The sequence below is a fragment of the Manis pentadactyla genome, chromosome 5, assembly GCF_030020395.1.
Source record: "Manis pentadactyla isolate mManPen7 chromosome 5, mManPen7.hap1, whole genome shotgun sequence".
Lineage (NCBI taxonomy): Eukaryota > Metazoa > Chordata > Mammalia > Pholidota > Manidae > Manis > Manis pentadactyla.
Window position 1 is genome coordinate 80,110,917 of NC_080023.1, and position 18,914 is coordinate 80,129,830.

General features: G+C 38.8%; 1 protein-coding gene across 2 annotated transcripts in view; it reads right to left on the bottom strand.

Annotated features, from left to right (window-relative positions):
* UNC5C (unc-5 netrin receptor C) overlaps positions 1–18,914 on the bottom strand; it is a 368,757-nt gene that overhangs the window by 82,245 nt on the left and 267,598 nt on the right. For both annotated transcript variants that reach the window (XM_036914075.2, XM_036914076.2), the window contains exon 5: positions 1,682–1,862. In XM_036914075.2, the coding sequence (XP_036769970.2) occupies positions 1,682–1,862 (181 nt within the window). The remainder of the gene's footprint in view (positions 1–1,681; positions 1,863–18,914) is intronic.

An 18,914-nucleotide genomic window follows, 5' to 3' on the forward strand; every position in this document is an offset into this window, starting at 1 on the left:
TTTAGAGAAAGAAAGGTATTTGAAGGGCTTATGCTTATTCCCCCATTTTAAAGAGAAAGAGACAGGGGCTCAGAGCACCCTGGTTAAGTGATTAACTGAAGGTCAGTTAGTGGTAGAACTAGTCTTAGAACATAACACTCCTGACCCCTAGTCTGATGCTATTTTCTGAACATAAAATGTTGAAGTTACTTGTGTTTGATCCTTCCTAAAGACAATGTTGAGCTTGTATTTATGGATATTAAAAGCATATTATACATAGGAAAAGAGAGTTGCATGTATATTAAACACCTATATAATACATCTATAGAGTCTGCTGGCAGTAGGTATTTATCACTGCTACATGCTGTAATGTGCCCCGTTTCTCTTTTGCACCTCAAATGCTGTTAATCAAGTCATTCAGACAGCTTAGAGAAAGACAAAAAGAAGGAAACATTTTATTGTGACTTAAAGGCAATTGCTTCCAATCCAGCATAGCCATTATCTTGACTAGTAAATTAAACCTCAATGTATTCAAAGGATGAAAAAAACACAGAGTATGCATCTGTCCTGTAATGAAGATGACCGTGTGGAAGCTACTCTGCGTTCAGCCTCTGGAGCATCACAGTGGCTTCTGTTATCATAACTCCCTACAGTGTGAGGACATCCATCCAAACAGTACTGTCTGTGCAAGTGCCATGAGCCAGACGCTTGCCTGGGGCTGTCCCTCCTTCCCAGTCACCCAGATACTGAGGCCCCTGGAGAGTTTAACACAGTTGCAGCCATGAAAGCTTCCTCAAGTACTAACAGGTGCTGAGACATGCATATATCATTTAGGAGGTGGCATACCCTCAAAATCCTTCCCAGAGTTGTTCAGTTTCCTCTGAGACAACAAATCATCAAGAATATGAGGGTCTGCTATGGGTCTAACACTGTGAGAAATGCAGAAATATACAGACTAGCCTCTCAGACTACCTAGGAGCAAAAAGCTTAGCTGGGGAGATGAACTACTTGTGAAAAGACTAGAGAACAAGTAGGTGCTACCCTGTATGGAGAGAAAAGTGTCATATGCTACAGCAAAACTGGTGCAAAACTGTTGAGCACCCCAGAAGAAGTGAGAGGCCTAATCTGAGATGAGATGAACTAGAAAGGGCCAGAGAGCAGGCCGCTCCTGAAGATGCTGTGCTGAGCAGTGCCGCACGGCTGAGATGAGAGCCGCTTGGTGGGGCAGTGCTGTTCTCATGAGGGCCTCCCACGGACTGTGCAGAGCAAGTTCTGGGAGGTTCCACTTGTTTCCATATGTTTGGGGAACAGGTTAGCCTCATTTTACCTGATATTTTATGATCCCTGAACTGAGCCAAGGCCCACAGAAGAACTGGCAGGCTCACTGAGGCATCTTCAACTCCTCACTCATTCTTGATCCAGGTGGTCCTGGGTCCAGCAGGGGGCAGGGTTAGGGAAGCAGGACCATCTGCTGGCTCTGAGCAGGCAAGCCCTCAGGTAGACTTCCTTCACTTTCCTGTAGGCTGACTGATAAAGGGCGAGGAATTTCCAAGTCTAGTCTTTCTGTGAGTATCAGGAAAGTAGCCAAACCTCACCACCCATGTGAGAAGCTGAAAGCAGCAGTGGGGGCCCCTGGCTTGATACTGTGAATTAAAATGAGAAAACTGACACGAACCACATTGAAGGCCCACAGGACACCCACCATAGACGATGACAGTGGCGGTTGTGCTTTTCCGCTTGGCCACGATGTTTTTGGCCACACAAGTATAATTTGCGGTATCTGAGAGGCGGGCCTGCTTTATGATGAGGTTGTGATCAATAGTAATATAAAAATTCCGATCTTCCACAGGGTCAATTATATCTTCATTTTTCAACCATTCCACCTGAAGATGCACAAGAGAAATATGTAAGTCCCCAGCATGGACTCTGATGGGTGGCTGGCCCAACTTGTGTCTTGCAATATGTAGGACATTGCTTCATGCAATGAGCTTCTGCAAACTAGGAGGAAGTAACTTTCTGAGGTCATGTGAAGTATCACTTACCTGACAGACATCCTGCTTCTGTCTGTATTACATTATTCTCAAATGTCAATGAACCAATTGGGAAATAGAGTGCTCGAATTATTTTCACTTTGCCCTGAAGGCAGGAACAGGGAATGTGCGGGGCTAAGTTCAGAACCCAATCAAAAATAATAGCTAAGCATTTCAAACTGAACCCAAATCCTTTTGCTATTTGGTTTGTTTACTTTTGGAAACTTACCTGCCGCTGTTCAGAAAAGAATATAAGGACTATTTAAAAAGCTCAAAAGGCATCTTAGACATGTAGCTCTAATAAAACTACATTTGGATGATTTACATGAAGCTGTGCTGAAACATAAGGATTACATTTCCCTGAAAATGCACTTAACTTTAAATTGTGGCGAACTCATATTTAGAGATGCATCTGAGCCAAAGTACTTGGGGAGAAAAACTCTCAATAAAATCAGAATAGTATATAAGTTATACACAAATCTTTCCTTTTGTATATCACTGGAATCAAATCTTTGGCTCATGGTTTGCTTCTGGGGAACCTGGCCTAAGACCTGACTGTTCAAACTACTGAACTATTTTTTTTCCTCTGCAAATATCAATTTAGCAAAAGCAATGTTTTCCCTACAGAACAAAAGGAAATACATCTGTATAACTGTCCTTATGGAGGATAAACTACTTCTTGTCTTGTAAATTGCTTTTTTGTTCTATACACAGGTTTTTCCATAAAGCAAAACAACATTGATATTTACCACACTTTAACTTTCCTTTTGAATTACTGTGTATATGGATACAAGTAATCTTCAGTAGTAGGGAGTCAATAGTGTTGCCATTTTCAAAATCTTAAGGAGCTTCTCCAGCACCACAAGAGGTCTAGGAAATAATCTTTAAATCTGTCTGCAGGCTCCACCTTGCAAGGCTCTAAATTACAATCTAACGCAGGGACTCTAAAATAATCCTCTTCTAATCCTCAGAAGAGAGGCTACAATTTATGGGAAAACCAAAAAGCAACAACTATCCTGAAATAAACAAAGGAGGATATAGATAAGAACAACTATTTGTGATGATTTAAATTTTGAAATAGCTAAACATTCTTGGTATTTACATTATGTCAGTGAGAACGATTAGAATTGAATCCATCTAAAACAGTGGAGTTTTAAGACATCATTTTGTTTTCAAATACAGACAGCACCATTCAGGCCAGGGCCATGTTTGGACATAATTGATAAGATGCTCATACTTACTTGATCTGGATTTTCTCAAAATTTGGACCTCTGTGTGTGGTTATATGATCTCACTGGAGGTACAAGGGGGAAGGCAGGCCAATTTGATGATAACTGAAAGCTGATACTAATTTTTTTAACCTAATCTTTACCTAGGTTATCTATGTCATTCTAAGGAAAGCTTTGCACACTCCACCCCTAATGTCCCCCTTAGCCATTATCTCATGGGTGTGGAAGCATGCATGTGTCCAGTCGGGTCAGATCTGAGTTGTTCCGGGTCATATCCGGAGTTCCTCTGCAGGATTAGGCTGAACCCACTTACTGAGACATCACCTCGATTTACCCTCTTCCAGGGCTTCTCCTTTTCTCCCCAAACCTTGCTCCACACACCTACACGGCCCCCTCTCCCAGGGACATTTCCACAGACAACCACTGACATTCAGACTTCTGCCTTATGACTTGCTTCTGGAGCACCCGGCCTAAGTCATGGCTGTGCAAAGCTGTGGTTTCCTCTGTGTGAATCCAATGGGTTAACAGCTATGTCACCTTGATTGTAAGTGACATAGAGATCCCAAGGGATCTTGCAAACCACTTGTTTATTTGAAGAGTTTATTACATGGAAGAAAGAGATCACTCTGAACAGTTGACAAAAGATTTAAAAAGACATCTGTGATGACTGAGTTTATGATCTGTACTTTCTTATACATGACTCTGAATGTTCCTAGTGTGTCTTTCAGCAAGTTGGAGCAGTGATTGTGACCTGAGCTTTGAGGACCCCTGAGGAGCCCCAGGAGTGCTGGGGAGGCCTCTGGGGCATTGTGGGGCCACTGCCCTCCCCCCTAAACCTGACTTTAACTGTAGAGGCTCTGCTTTGATGCATTTTCCACATTGGGCTCCCTTGTATGCCTTTATTTGAAGAAACAAAGGGTTCTCCACTGCTAGAAAATTGCCGTAGGAAAGAAGAGGACTCCTCTGTCTTCTGGCAAGATGCCCCACCCCAGTTCTCTGCCCCAGCATGGCCTCCACACACTGCTTTGAGACCACCATCTCCATGAAGCCCAGATTCCTGTTCACCCCTGCACTACAATCCCCATCTTTCACGCTCCAGAAGTCTCAAAACTCTTCCATGCTGCCTTGGAATATAATAGCAAAATCCTACAAAATTTCAACTTCTATTTAGATTGTTTTCCTAATTTTTCTTTAACTAAAACCTAGCTCTTCACGGTGCTTTTGTTTCCTCTGGAGTCCTCTCAGGTCGTGGATGTTTGATTTCCCAAATCCAACATACAAACCTAGGGATCCACTAAGTGTATTCCTTGTTCTGCATTTCCTATTCTAGACTATTTTCTCTAAACACCTTTGCCTGGAATCTCATGCCATCAGATTATGTCACCAAATTTCTATTTTCTGTGGTCATCTATAGACCTCTGGACTCACAGTCATTTTATCTAGCACAATTTCTGTCATAATTTCTGGTGCTTTTAATAACCAGAAATATAACACTTTCAACACCTTGGCCTCTCGATTACCTGACATGCCTTCCTGCATTGATCTTGGTCTGAGTCACACTCAGAGTCATGCATTCCATGCCAGAGGCTTTCAATCCTGGCTTCACTGCAGAATAATTTGGAGAACATCTACACCAATTCTATCCAATCCAGAGAAACTATTTCCAACCCAGAGAAACTATGATTCACAGGTCAAGACTGTTCTAATGTCAGTATTTTTAAAATGCTCCAAGGGCTGTGATTTACTGCTAGGGTTGAGAAACACCACTCTAGACCAGTGCTTTTCAAATGAGATCCCTGGACTGTCAGCAACTATGTCACCTGGAAGCTTGATAGAAAGGCAGAATCTCAGGCTCTACCAGCATAAACTTATGGAATCAAAACTTGCATCATAACAAGACCTTTAGGGGATTTACAAGCACATTAAAGTTTGAGAACCACTAGTCTTAGCTCTTGTCCTCACCATTAATTACTAATTGCAACCCCTCTAAAACTCAAATCCAATTATTCTTCCTTTTTACTATTTTCTTTCTGGCTTACTTTCCCTGGGACCCCTACTTCAAGAACCTTTTACCATGATCCACAATCTACTGAATTTGCCAACTTGATCTCTCACCACTCTCATGTTCCATCTTCCCAATTGACCAGGTATAAATTCCCACGTCTGACTTTGCAGCAAACCCTCAGCTCTTCTCCCTCTCACTTCAAAATGCTCACCTGGCCACTATTCCCCTACACCACCTTCCTATCCTGTAGTGGAACGTGGTGGTACCCGGCTATGCGGTGTGGGCTCATCTTAAATTCATGATCACTGAACTCAAGAAGGCCTTTAATTCTGCCAAAAAGTCATACTATATTTTCATTATCTGCCCCTGTCCTATACTCATAGAGAGCTATTTCACACCTCATCCTCTTTTCTTAAACACTACCTCCCCCTCTATCCTCACTTTCAGCTGATGGCCAAGATTTCCACATCACTAAGAAAACTGAAATCTGACAATCACGGGATATCCTCTAAGCTCCCACTATCTGCCCACTCACCCTCTGCTTGCCCTCTTGTTCCTGGGTCAGCTCTCTGTGCTCCCTGCCACCTGTCACCTCTCATTCATATTCCACATCCCCTTCCCTCTTCTTATTCAAGGGAAAGCCCCAGCAACTCTCCTCTCTAGCAAATCATTAATGTTCTCCTTATACAGAATCATTTCCATCAGCCTACAGACATGTAGCAATTTCACAACCTAAAACCCTCCCCACTCACTGCCTCTAGCCATCCCAACATTTCTCTGCTCATCTTTCAAAATGCCTTGGAATACATGTTTATATTTGCTCTTCAGTTCCTGTCCTCTTCATCCCTACTGAACCTATTCTAATCCCCATTCACCTTCATCATTTCACCAGAACTACCCTTTTCAAAGTCACCAATTATTTTCACTTTGTTAGATGTACTGGTTAAGTTAGTAGTTAACTTTCACAACTCAGCAGCAGTGTTCCATGGGCTGGTTTCTCCCCTCCACTCCCATGCTTTCCCTGGACAGGGCACTTCCCTGGGAAACACCCCATCCTCCACAGCCTCCTTGGGCTAAGATCTGTTTCCCTGTGGTACTTCTCTCCTTGGACCTTTTTTTCCTCTATATTCACTTCCTTGGTGAGCTCATCCAGCCTCATACCTCATACAGATGACTCCTAAATTACTCCAGTCCAGACCCTGCCACTGAACTCCAGACTCATATATCCAGCTGCCTTCTTGCAACATCACTGGGCTGTCTAGTAATGACCTCCGAAACTGCTCTTCCCAGCCTTGCCCGTCTTGGTTAATGCTAGCCCTATCCTGCAGTTAGACAAAAGCCTCGGGCTTGGCCTCGGCTCCGCTCTACCCCTCTATGCCCACTCAGTGTCAGAGCAGCATACTGGATCAGACCAGAGTTCTTCTCTGCCCTACTCCCTCTTCCTGGTGCAAGTCACTGTTTCTCTACTCGATTATTGCAACCACTTCCCACCTTCTTTGCTTTTCCCCTTGGCCCTCATAGACTATTTTCATCACAGTAGAGTGATCCTTGAACCCCTAGTCATGTTCACCTCATCCGCAGCCCTTCAATGGCTCCCCTTCTTGCTCAGTGTTAAAGCCAAAGTCCCTGCAGGGCCCCATGCAGCCCTGTATCTCTAGGACCCTGACTTCTCTGCAATCACGTTGTTTACACGTCTTGCCTCTCATCTCTTTAGCAGGCTGGCTCCTTTGGTCCCTTTACATCAGGGATGTTCCTGCCTTGGGGGACTGTGAGGCTGCCAGCGTACCTGCTGGGAGTAATCTTTCATTAGGTACATGCATAGTTTTCTTCCTTCTCTCCTTCAGGTCTTTACTCAGATGTCATCTTCTCAGTGGGTCACTCCCTGATCAGCCTTTAAAACTGCAGCATCTCCCTGTGCCTATGCCCCACTCTCTCACTCGCCTTAATTTCTCCCGTGGTACTTCTCACCATCTCATATAGTCTTCACTTTACTTATTGGTTGTCTCTGCCACCAGACTGTTTCTGGTTAATCTTTTGATCATTATTACATTTCCATGGCCTGGAACTGGCAGTAGTATATGATTAATCTGTATTTTATGAATTCATCAACAAAAACAAAACATGTAGTGGGATTAAATCTATTATATATATTTTTAAGTCTCTATAAAGTTGGTGCTCTAACTGTAAAAATTAATATTAAATATGTTTAATGAGAACCATTTTAAACAACCCTTCTAACTAAATTCCGATGGAGATTAAGAACACAGATCCCCACTGCCTAAGGTGAAACCTGGAGCTGGACAGGCTTCCAAGTAGACTCACTGGAGCAGTCCTGAGACAGAAGAGGACATCTAGAATTATGCCAGGAGACCCCAGTGTTTCACTGCTGTTTATGAGTCTCAAGTGTCCTGTGGCCAGTATGTCTTAGCTCAGCCATCTCTGAAAGAGGTAGATCCCTTCAGCTCACATTATACCTGCATGTTGGCTAGAGAATTAAAAAAAGGAGTTTGGGTAATTATCACAGACTTCCATCTAGTAAACACAGAATCTAGGTGATCACAGTAAACCTGAGCCTACAGTACAACTTCCTAAGAACTTTCACTTTCAATACACAAAAAGTTCAGCATATTGTTATTTCAGTTGCATTCCACATATACGGAGTACATACTATATGCTAGGCATTGTGTCATATACTGGGGGATAAAGGGACAAATCAGAAAAGTGGTTGCTTGTGGAGCTCTCTGGATAAGAAGACAAACTTCTAAACAATTATAGTGATAGAGAAACAGTAGACTTATGTGCAAGGATGAAAGTAAACTGAGTTTCAAATTATGTTGCAAGAGGGCATTTGAAGAGAAAAATGTCTGAACTAGTTTCTGAGGATGAATTAAGCTTGTTGGGAAGGCAAAAAAGGAAAGTGGAGGATAAGGAGGGCATTTCAGAAGGAGGAAACAGTGGGTGCTTTACCCTGGCTTGAAGCCTCTTGGGGACTTGGGGCACTGGACAGAACTGCACGGTCAACGAGTGGAGCAAGAAGGTAGAGGTTGCTCTCAGGAAATCACCAAGGGACTCCGATGCTGTGCTGAAGCATCTGAACTATACCTACAGATGCTGCGATCCAGTGGAGGGTTTAAAGCTAAGAGGCATAACCACACTTTGCTTTAAAAGATGGATTGTTTTAACCCACAGTATGTGTTAAAGGGAGGCACAGTGGAAGCTGAAGACCAGTAAAAAGGTGATTGCCATAGTCCTGGTTGAAAGATCCCAAGAGCAAATTAAGGAAGTAGTAAGGGTGATGGGGAGAAAATAATGGATTCAAAAAGTAATTTGAAGGGACAAGGGATGGGGCAGAAGAGTTGACTGTGGAAGGAGGGTGTAAGAGGAACCTATGTCTAGTTTCTGACTTGCGGACCTCTGTATGGATCAGGGATCAAGGAGGCAGAAAAGATTTGAGGGCTAAAAGGACAATCATGAGTTGAGATTTGGCTGATCTTGCAGGGAATCCAGGTAGCACAGCATGATTTATACAGCAACTGAAATGCTCAGAATTTCCATCATTTCCATGAATAGAGTGATTTTATTCTTTTAAAGTTTTTAAATGCTAAAACAGCAATAATAACAGCAGCAAAACCCTGATGACTTCTGTTTCACTTAGATCAGCTTGAAAAGCTGAGCATAGATATTGATAGAAAGGATAAAACAATATTTATTCCCATTTTGGCTCAGACAAAAATGATAAAATGTTAAGAGAAAATGTAGGAGAGGATGTATGGAAGGGAAAACAGTGTGTGAGAATAATTCTGTTTATCATGTGGAAGGTTATCTGAATCAGCAATATAAATCAATATAAGGGCCTTATAAATATATCTTTTCATTAAAAAAATACATCCTTTTCATGCATGTCACCAAAATCCAACACCATCAGATCAAGCGACCCTCTTCCCTTTGAAGTAATTTCACAGGGAGTCTCTTTACATAAACTATATGTAAAATCCCAAGAAACAATACAGTATCCTTTGTTGTGCTAGAATGTATTGTATTGATAGTAATTAATTATATTGTTGCAATGCTCTTTATTTGTAAACTAATCTTGGTTAATCAGGAGTGGTCTTGTCCAGCCTCTGAATTTTCTTCATATTTTGACACTTCTCTCTGGTTTCACCCTGAGACTTGGCTTCCTCACACTCCTCCCATTTAGCAAACTGTCTGATTTATACGTGGGAGAAGTCTTTTTGAGTTAGAAGTTATTTTTAGCATGTATAAAACATTCAAGAAGAGAAAAAAATAGGTTGAAGTTCATAACACAATAAAAAGGCTTCACCCATAAACCATACATGTTGCTTGGCTGCAGTGAGGCAGGGGGCACTGTTTCCGTCCCTATGGCTTATAACGGCAGCCTTTTCAGTAATTTGGGGCATATTTGAAGTAATTGACTCAACTGTTTATAAAGATATGGGGATTTATTAGCATGTATTAAAAACAGTTACACAGCAATGGTAGGCTGTTCCATTTGCATATCCTGTTTTGTTTGGTGTTGATTGATCCAACTGTGTGCAATTGAGAATCTTACTTTAAGAAGTAGTTCTTTTAGAGTACCAGTTAAGAGAGCTGCTCTTGGGCCAGACTGCCTGGGTTCAAAACTGAATTCTGCCACTTCTGCGCCTTGCTTGGGTAAGTTTCTTATCTTCTATGTGCCTCAGGGTCCTCATTCATTAGTAAAATGAAGATAATTGTCAAACTCATTCCATAAGGTTTGTAAGGATCAAATGAGTGAATACACAAATTACACAATTTAAATAAAAAGAGGAAAGCATCATGATGTCTGAATTCCTTTAGCCTTCACTGACATTTCTACTGAGAAAAGTTAAATCACCATTAGATTACAACTCTTCAAGACTGTATTAGGAATATATAAGTGATTAAGTATTAAATTGACCAGTCTCGTATGCTAAACCTAAATGCATATTTCCATTTTAAACTCTATGAATTCATAATTCTAAAGATGTCATTAGCATGCATGTGCTTTAGAGATATTATAACATGACATTTTAATCAGGCCATATAAATATTATTTTCTAATTCTTTTAGGTTATAAGCAAATCATCACACTACATTAATTTTTTAGAGGTATAAGTAGAATAGGTTTTTAATAAAATAAATTTTATCAAGATTAATTTGAGAAGTTATTGTACTTGGTAATTAAGGCACAAATGATAGGCAGTTTATATATTACTATTACTTTTACCAAGACCTAGACCATCCACATTTTTATAGTTTTGATTCTACCTTGGTGAGTTTTTTTCTCCTGCTGTTTCAAATTAGTTGTCACCACTTGTTCTTTGAATGACATCAGTGTCTACCCCACCCTCACACAACAGCACACACATCGTTAGGTTTAACACCTTCACCCACATCCCGGAGACAGAATCGACTTCTAGCTGCCTCCACTCTCCCCACAGACCCTAACCTCAGGATCTGAGTCTCCTCCCTTCTCTGCTTCTCATTCTTCCCACAGGAGGAAGATTCTGAGGCGGATAACGGGAAAGGAAAGGCTGATATTATGAGACATCCCCTGTGGCCTTGGAATAATTACCATCCTTTGGGGTGGAAGAAGTAGGGGATGAGACCTGGGTGGGGAGAGGGCAACCTGTGGTCCTCAGTGCAAATACTGACCTGGTGTAAGAGAGAGTTCCAAAGCAGAACATTTTCCCAGCACTGAAATTGGGAGGACAGAGAAGCAGGTGGGAGGGATGGAGCATGTTGGAGAAGAGTGAAAAAGGAGGAAAACCGTGGCTTATAAGGCGCATTTCAGGTACCTAGGTAGTTTTATACATAATTGTTTATCTTCACAACAATGAGGGAAGTATTTATATCCCCAGTTTTCAGATGAGAAGAATGTTTCTCATAGACAAAAACTAACACAGGCTTACCAAGCTCATGAAGATGTATGGATCTGAATTCAGGACTGCTGAGCTCTGGGCTTTGTCTTCCATGCAAAGGAGTGGGAGGAAGCAGCTATAGTGCTACAGACTGATCACTGACAGCACGCACTCCAGGCCCTGTGATGGCAGCTGGGGGTGCTAGGACACCCAGAAACACCTTAGTTACTCTAGGACATGGGCTTGGAGCTAGCCTCTGACTGCTGCTCTCCAGGGATGCAGTATGATCCCTAAGAAAGAGACTTCAGACCAATGCTCTGTTATCATCACTACCCTGCTCAATCTTAAAGGAGCAACCCAAGTTCACTTTCAGAGCTAACACTTAGGACTGGGGCATCAGGGAAGCATCCTTGCTCTCCAAAACTGCCCCCCCAATTTTTGGCAGTGACTACAACGTTGTTAAAAGGGTCCAGTTTTTAATTCCACCATTAGAATGGTAAAAATCTAAGGAGGAAGGTGTACAAATACAAGTTAAAATAGAAAAAGGACATTGTAAATATTCTTTCCATTAAAGAATAATTTGTTCTCTTCACATGCAAATGACCTAGAGAAATAACATCTTAAATGAAACCATATAAAGTTATTATAAAACATGGCATATAAATAACTAAGAGAAAACCCTTTTCAGTTCAGATAAAAAAGAATTTGAAGGCACAAGGACTTCAAACTGGGATTCAACTATCCAGCAGTATGCACAATTTTCTAAGGAGTGTTCCATGCAAAATATTTTAGAGGAATCATAATTTGTATCTTTAACTTCTACATGCATTTCATCCTAAGACTAACTGCCCTGAGAATTTGCTATCTACTTTTCAAAATAAAGGCATCTCTTGCATCCCAGTCTTACCGTGGTACATTGTGTGAGGGTGTAAAAAACCTCCAGAGTGCCAAACAAGCAAATAACTGGAAACATTAAGGGTGGTAGTTGAGAGAGTAAGGGGCTGTAATGATGGGGTAATGGATCCTTCTGCAAATCAGAAAGTTTACAATTCTTTACTTCCACCAACATTGAAGGAGGACCTAATTATGCCAGGTGCTGGGTTACTGAACATCGTCTTTGATGACAGAACACTGTAAGATTTTTTTGGCATGCAATTTGTAAGATGTGCAAAAGTTTGAGGAACATTTATGTCTCCATGTGTTCCTATTTACTTATTTATGAATGAGAAGAATCTCAATATTTGAATCTATTCTAAATGACAGATAGAAATAAAATTAATTTTATCCTGTTTCATTTCAGGGGAAAGTCAAACATGGCTACATGAGCTAATTGGGAGGAATGATAATTCCATTTGTCCTATTAACATGTATTTTCAATAAAAATTCAATCTTCATGCTAAATAATTATTTATCAAAATTTGTAGTATATTTGGGTTCTTTAGACACATCATGAACATATAATGAATGTTCTGACAACTTAATAAAGAATTTAACATTTAGATCTCTATGGTCATAAGAAATAAATTTGTATGTATTTTTATTACAGAGAAGTATGGAATGATGATCAATAAAAATCTTCATACATAGTACACTGATCATGGTGAGCGCTTAGTAACATACATAATCAATGAATCACTAAGTTGTTCATCTGAAACCAATATAATATTGAATATAAGCTACATTTCAACAAAAATGATTACACAAAATTGCATGGATAACGTATTATATTATGGTAAAAATCTACAGAGGAAGGTGTACAAATAGAAGTTAAAATAGAAAAAGGGACATTGTAAATATTCTTTCCATTAAAGAATAATTTGTTCTCATATTTTGCCAATGGATGGTATTGGGTAAGAAATCATTATGTTGTTTGCATTCCACTGGATCATTTTAAGTCCTCTGTTTTATTTAAAGATGACAAATATTTATAATATACTCATACATAATGTCTTTTCCCACTCTTAAATTTCAAGATGAAAATTTCAGATACCAACTTAAAAATGTGCATGGGGAGATATGTATAAATATAAGTTTATATAAGATATATCTACATAAGATATAAGTATATACATACATAAGATTAAGTTTAATAAACTGGAAAGAATATTTAGTGCAAAATGGAAGATATTTTTAAATATTTTTAATGTGCACATTTTTCACCTAACAGCATTCCATCAAATTCCATCCTATAGGTACTTTCTATTTGCATGTATCTAGATGCTATGATTCACCCACGCTAAATTGAACTGAACACTTCAGTTATTTTCTGATGCAACACACTCTGTGGTGGGGATGCTGAGTGGGAAGATGAGTTTTGTAAACAGCAATTTTCACATTGTGAAACTTGGTTGAACTTTCAATCAAGGAAAGAGAAACAAAAATAAGGTCATCTTACTCTAGGTGAAAAATGGTTAGCAAACAGGAGAAGGAGAAAGTGTATTCAGAAGACACAAACATGAAAGAGTAGGCAACTCTCCTAAAACCTAATGCAATTCAACCTTGCTGAATCTTGCATTAAGAAATTACACTCACTTGTCATTTCTTCTGCCTCTTTTTGAGGCCTAAGGTCATCAACAAATTCCTCAGTATTTTGTGATCTTCCTTAATTTCAGCAGATGACATATGTTTTTAAATGAAGCCATTTATTGTATTATACTACAGTAATTTGTGTAAGCTCTTGAGAGTATGATTATATATGAATATCCAATAAGATACATATATTCAGTTTTGTGTTCACAGTATCCAGCACAAGGTCCTAGCACAGATGTTCAAGATGTATTGGTTATTTATCCAAGGAATATTTCTTGAGCATCTACTCTGTGGCTTCACTCTTCCTGGTACCAGGGATACATCAATAAACCAAAGTCTGTTCTCTAAGTGATTCTTAAGAGAGAAAATGTACCAAAAAATAAACATGTTAGATAATTTCAAGGTTCTTGAGGGCTATAAAAAATAAATAAGCCATCATTATATAATACTTTAGGTCAGGAGTCAAAGAAAAGTCTGTAAAGATCATATAATACATATTTTAGGCTTTATGACCCATACTGTCTCTAAACTGCAACCACAGGCAGTATGTAAATGAATGACCATGGTAGAGTCAAAAATTCACTTACAAAAAAAGAAAAGGTGGTGGGCTATATTTTACCTGCAAGCTATACTTTGCTGAATTTTGTTTAGGTGACAGGGAAGGCATCTCTGAAGAGTTGAGACTATACAATACGACATGAACACTTAGAAAGAACCAATCATACTGAGTCAGAGTGTTCCAGGCACAGCAAAGAGCAATGGCAAAAGTCATTGTTTGAGAAGCAGAAATAAAGCCTTCATGGCTAAAGTGTGGGGAAAGAATGAATGTATGAACAGAGGAACGAATGAGTGAAGTCAATCCATATACAAAATAACAACTACTACCATAAGCAATATGTCTTGTAAAGAAGCATTCTCTTAATTGAGATATATAGCCATACTTAAAGAGAAGATACAAAAACATGATTGCACAGAAAAATAAAAATAGGACCGACTCAAAAGTAGTTCAGTCATTGAGTATCTGGTGAACAGCTACTAAGCACCAAGGACTATTACAGCTGCTGGAAATTAGACAAAATATTTAACAATAATGACTTCTAAAGTTTCAGACAATCACAATGTTGGATTCCATAGATTCTAAGCAAAAATTCTTAGCATTTTGATTTCTAGAAGCTGAAATATGACTTCTAGATACTAAGAAATACTGTTTATCACAGAACCAAGAATAGTACTGTGATTAACCAAAAAAAAAAAAGTGATCTGGGAACGTATGGAACATACTAATGAATTATATTTTGGAAAAAGATTTTAGCAAATATTACTGGACATCACCAAATGAAATGTTTAAAAACCATTGAGACATTCTAAAAAAAATGGATGTTGAAGTTAATTTCTCATTTCCATTCTAAAATTTTCATTATTTCACAAACTGTGTGTAGATAACAGCACACAACACAAATAAACGTGCTTATTCTACTTTTGGAAAATTGATGAGATGATGTAATACTTTTAAAATAAACTACTTTTCCCAAAAGATACTTTGGGTATTATCTGATTAGCTCATGAAAACTGATCAAATACGGTTACACCAAATTTGTGTCATTTTAATCAACTAAATTTCCAAAACATACAGTCAATAGGACTTTTTTTGTTATAGGAAAAAAACATGGGCTCTGGAGTTGGTCAGACTTGGTTCTGTATCCTGGCCCTTCAGTTGCTATTTCTGTAGCCTTTTTTAGGCTGGAAGCTCCCAAAAGCAAAATCCCCACCTGTACAAAGGGAATGCACAGAGGGAAGGACCATACCTCCCAGACACGGATTGAATGGATGTGGAAGGGGAAACAATTAAAACTAGGAGCTAGTCAACTTAATTGCCTCTTCCCTAAAACTAAGTTTACCCCAAACAGAGCTGTATCTACATAAATGTATTTTAAATGTGGATGATTCAATGTTCCGTAGTGTCTCTATTAAGAAGTACATACTATGCATAATACCAATTAGAAAAAAAAACTGGGAGAAATTTATCTTACAGTTTTTACCATATAGGACTACAGGTGTTCTTCATTCATAAAACTCTACCAGTGAGAGTAGTTTCCTTTATTTACAGCCTCGATCCCTTCTAGTGTATGTACTGGAAGATACGTCCTATTTCAAGACTTTCTATGTGAGGACTACTTCCCAGCTCTTATAGTAGGAAGAGAAAATGCTTAGAAATCCCTCCAACAGTTAGGCCTTTCAGGTCTGTTGATGCCTTCAGTCTGACACAGAGTTCCCAAAACACTAACATGATTGTATTCATGAGGATGATCCCCAGTATGATTGTAAGTTTTAGGACTGGAGCATATCGATACCGTATGTGTGCTCCCAGAAAAGGTGTATAAAACTGCCATCCCTTGCTGTGTTTGGTATGATTTAAGGATCAACTTTTTTTATGGCTCTTAGATGCATAGTTTTATACTTTTACTGTACTGATACTTTATAAGATTCTGAATAATTGGCCATATAAGTGATATCAGGAAAAGAGAAATTTTCAGCAAAACATGGAGATCATTTTTCAATGGTTCAAGCTTCCTCTTCTGAGCAGCTAGTCTAGCATTCACCCTATTTCAAAAATTCCCTATAATCACTTCTCTAGTTAGTTTATTCTCCAGTTTGAATTTAATTTTTATTCATATCATCAGCAAAGACAGAGAAAATTGGATTGGCATTCCCAACGGATTATCCACTTACGGCTCACAATTAAATATGGGATAAATTATAATCCCATTTTAATGTTGACATCCCATAACTCATTTTCTCACCTTTATTCACTCCCTTCCCCTCTTTCTAATTGCACATCATAAACACTAGGCTACCTAAGACATATTCTAAAACTTCCAATGGTAAGAGTATATAAAATGGGGGACCCATTTACAAATGACAATTCTTTTTTAGCTCCAGTAATTTTTTTCATGGCTTACTACTAAAATTGTTTAAAACATAACTATGTTGTAAAAATAAAGACAAATATTTTGGGCAGGAGATATAATAAAAATAAATCAACAACCATGTCCTCCTTTTTATTGCTTCAGCCCTCCCAAGCATATGGGCAAAAGGAACATACCCCGAATGATATATCAGAGGCTTTCTAGGAATACTTGGCACTAATATTAGCAGTTGTAACTATTTCCAAATATATTAAATGTCTAGTCTTGCTTTCTTTGTTTTGTATAAGCATATCAGTGTCAAAGTATGAAAAAAGAATTTATAATCTGAAATTCCATTCTGATTTTCTGACCCCAACTGTTTATAAAAGGACAATAGGGACAATGTATTTGAAATCACAATAACTAAATAAATTATAAATTATTATAAAAATCAAAATATAATATAAACAATAAGATAGACATTATAGAACAATGACAAAAGTACATAGTTGAATATTATTATTAAACATTAGGAATGTGAGCCATATTTGCTAGATTGTATATACTTTAAATTCTAAACTGAACAAAAAGCTTTATCTAAAAGATATTTAGGATATGCCTTGACTACCTTTAAGAGGACTAATGTGTTGGTCTCATAAGTTTCTTCTCCATACTGCCAGAATCAACAAAAGGGTAGAGGCATTACTTGTATTATGAAATAATTTGGCTACAACTCTATATATAAAACCCTGTCAAGTATGAACCACAAATGCCAATAAAACAGCAATAGAAGCAAAATCAATTTTTCCATTTATCAAAAGCTCCAAAGTTAAGACACATGGAGATACATAAACAGAAATAACAAATTAGAATTTGATGGTGATTTACATATGTTTACAACACCTTCGACATAATCTTATTGGCTGAATTTTTGTGATTTCTTCCTGTGTGGTCTTTTATATCAATAAAGCTGAATTCTTCCTGAGAGCTGTACATATTTTTCCTTAGAACTCATTTCTTTCTGTAGTTCAGGGCAAAAGGCATGCCTGCATTTTACTGAAAGGGCGATGAAATTTTTTTTTTAAAAAAAGTAAGGAAAGACCACTTAAATTACTTGTGGAGCTCTCTTACAGATAGCTGGACTTTGACCAGGAAATTGCTAACAGTGAGAGGTATCCAGCCTCCCAGCAGCTATCAGCACCATTTGCCCTTTTGATACATGAACTTGTTAACCATGTGATTGGTTAAGGAATTGTCTGATCATATATGTCAATAATAAAGAGCAAAGCACCTTGCAGTTTTCTTTACTATTCTACTCTCCTGTCAAAGACAGATGTGTTGTGTCTAATTATTCACCGATTGGTATCAGGAGAAACATTAACATAATTGGCACATTTGTTCTAATTAACAGAGGAAAACTGCCACATGCCACCCAACATGAAAAGTGAGTCCAGCAGCCATTAGCTAGAAAACTCGGCATCAAAAGGCTTCCTCTGTTAAACCCAAACTGGGGCCCCTCGAGTCGAAAATGACACACTGGAGTTGAGTAGCGTGTGTACAACTAACAGAATGGAGATTTGGCCTAGAATCGTTGGATGCAGGTACATTAATCAAACAAATGGGAAACGCAATTATGGGGCAATTATCAAATGCACATCAGCCAAGCCAAGCTTCTAGAAGGAACATTAACCAGAAGCTGAAAGTCTGCCAAGTTTTACTGGCTAGTTTTGAAGTGAAAAGTTTGAAGTTTTTCCTCTATTTGTTTGTTTTAACCTTGCCCTTTTGCCCAGTGGTTCTCAATCTTTGTTGCATTTTAGAGTCATCTGGGGAGCTATTAAAAATCTTCATAGCCAGCCTGCACATCATACCTATTCATCAGTATTTTTGGGTGGAATATAAGTATTAGTATTTGCTAACAGTTCCCAGGTGATTCCAAAGTCTGTCCTAGTTGAGAACCAGTACTGCAGACTGGTTCTGATGATATTGTTATAATTCATATTCTGATTAGATGGCCTGGGGTGGGCCTTGAGATTCTGCCTTTTTAAGAAGCTCCAGGCCATGTCAATACAGATAATCTATGCATCCCACTTTGAAGAGTAAGGTGTTGACAATTCTAAAAGACAGCTAGAATTTATACGCCTTCTGGAGACTTTCACCAGGCAGGGTTTGTCCCCAATTGCTTTGGGGTTCGAAATCTCAGCAGTATTTTCTGGTTTCTCACACTGGCAACAGTTATCTCGATATCCCTTGTAGGTGCTTCAGATGACCAAGAAAGTCTTCATTATAGGATGCAAATAAATGTTCTTTACCCATAAAAGTTATGGATCAGAAGTGTCTTAAAATACAAGGAGAAAAGG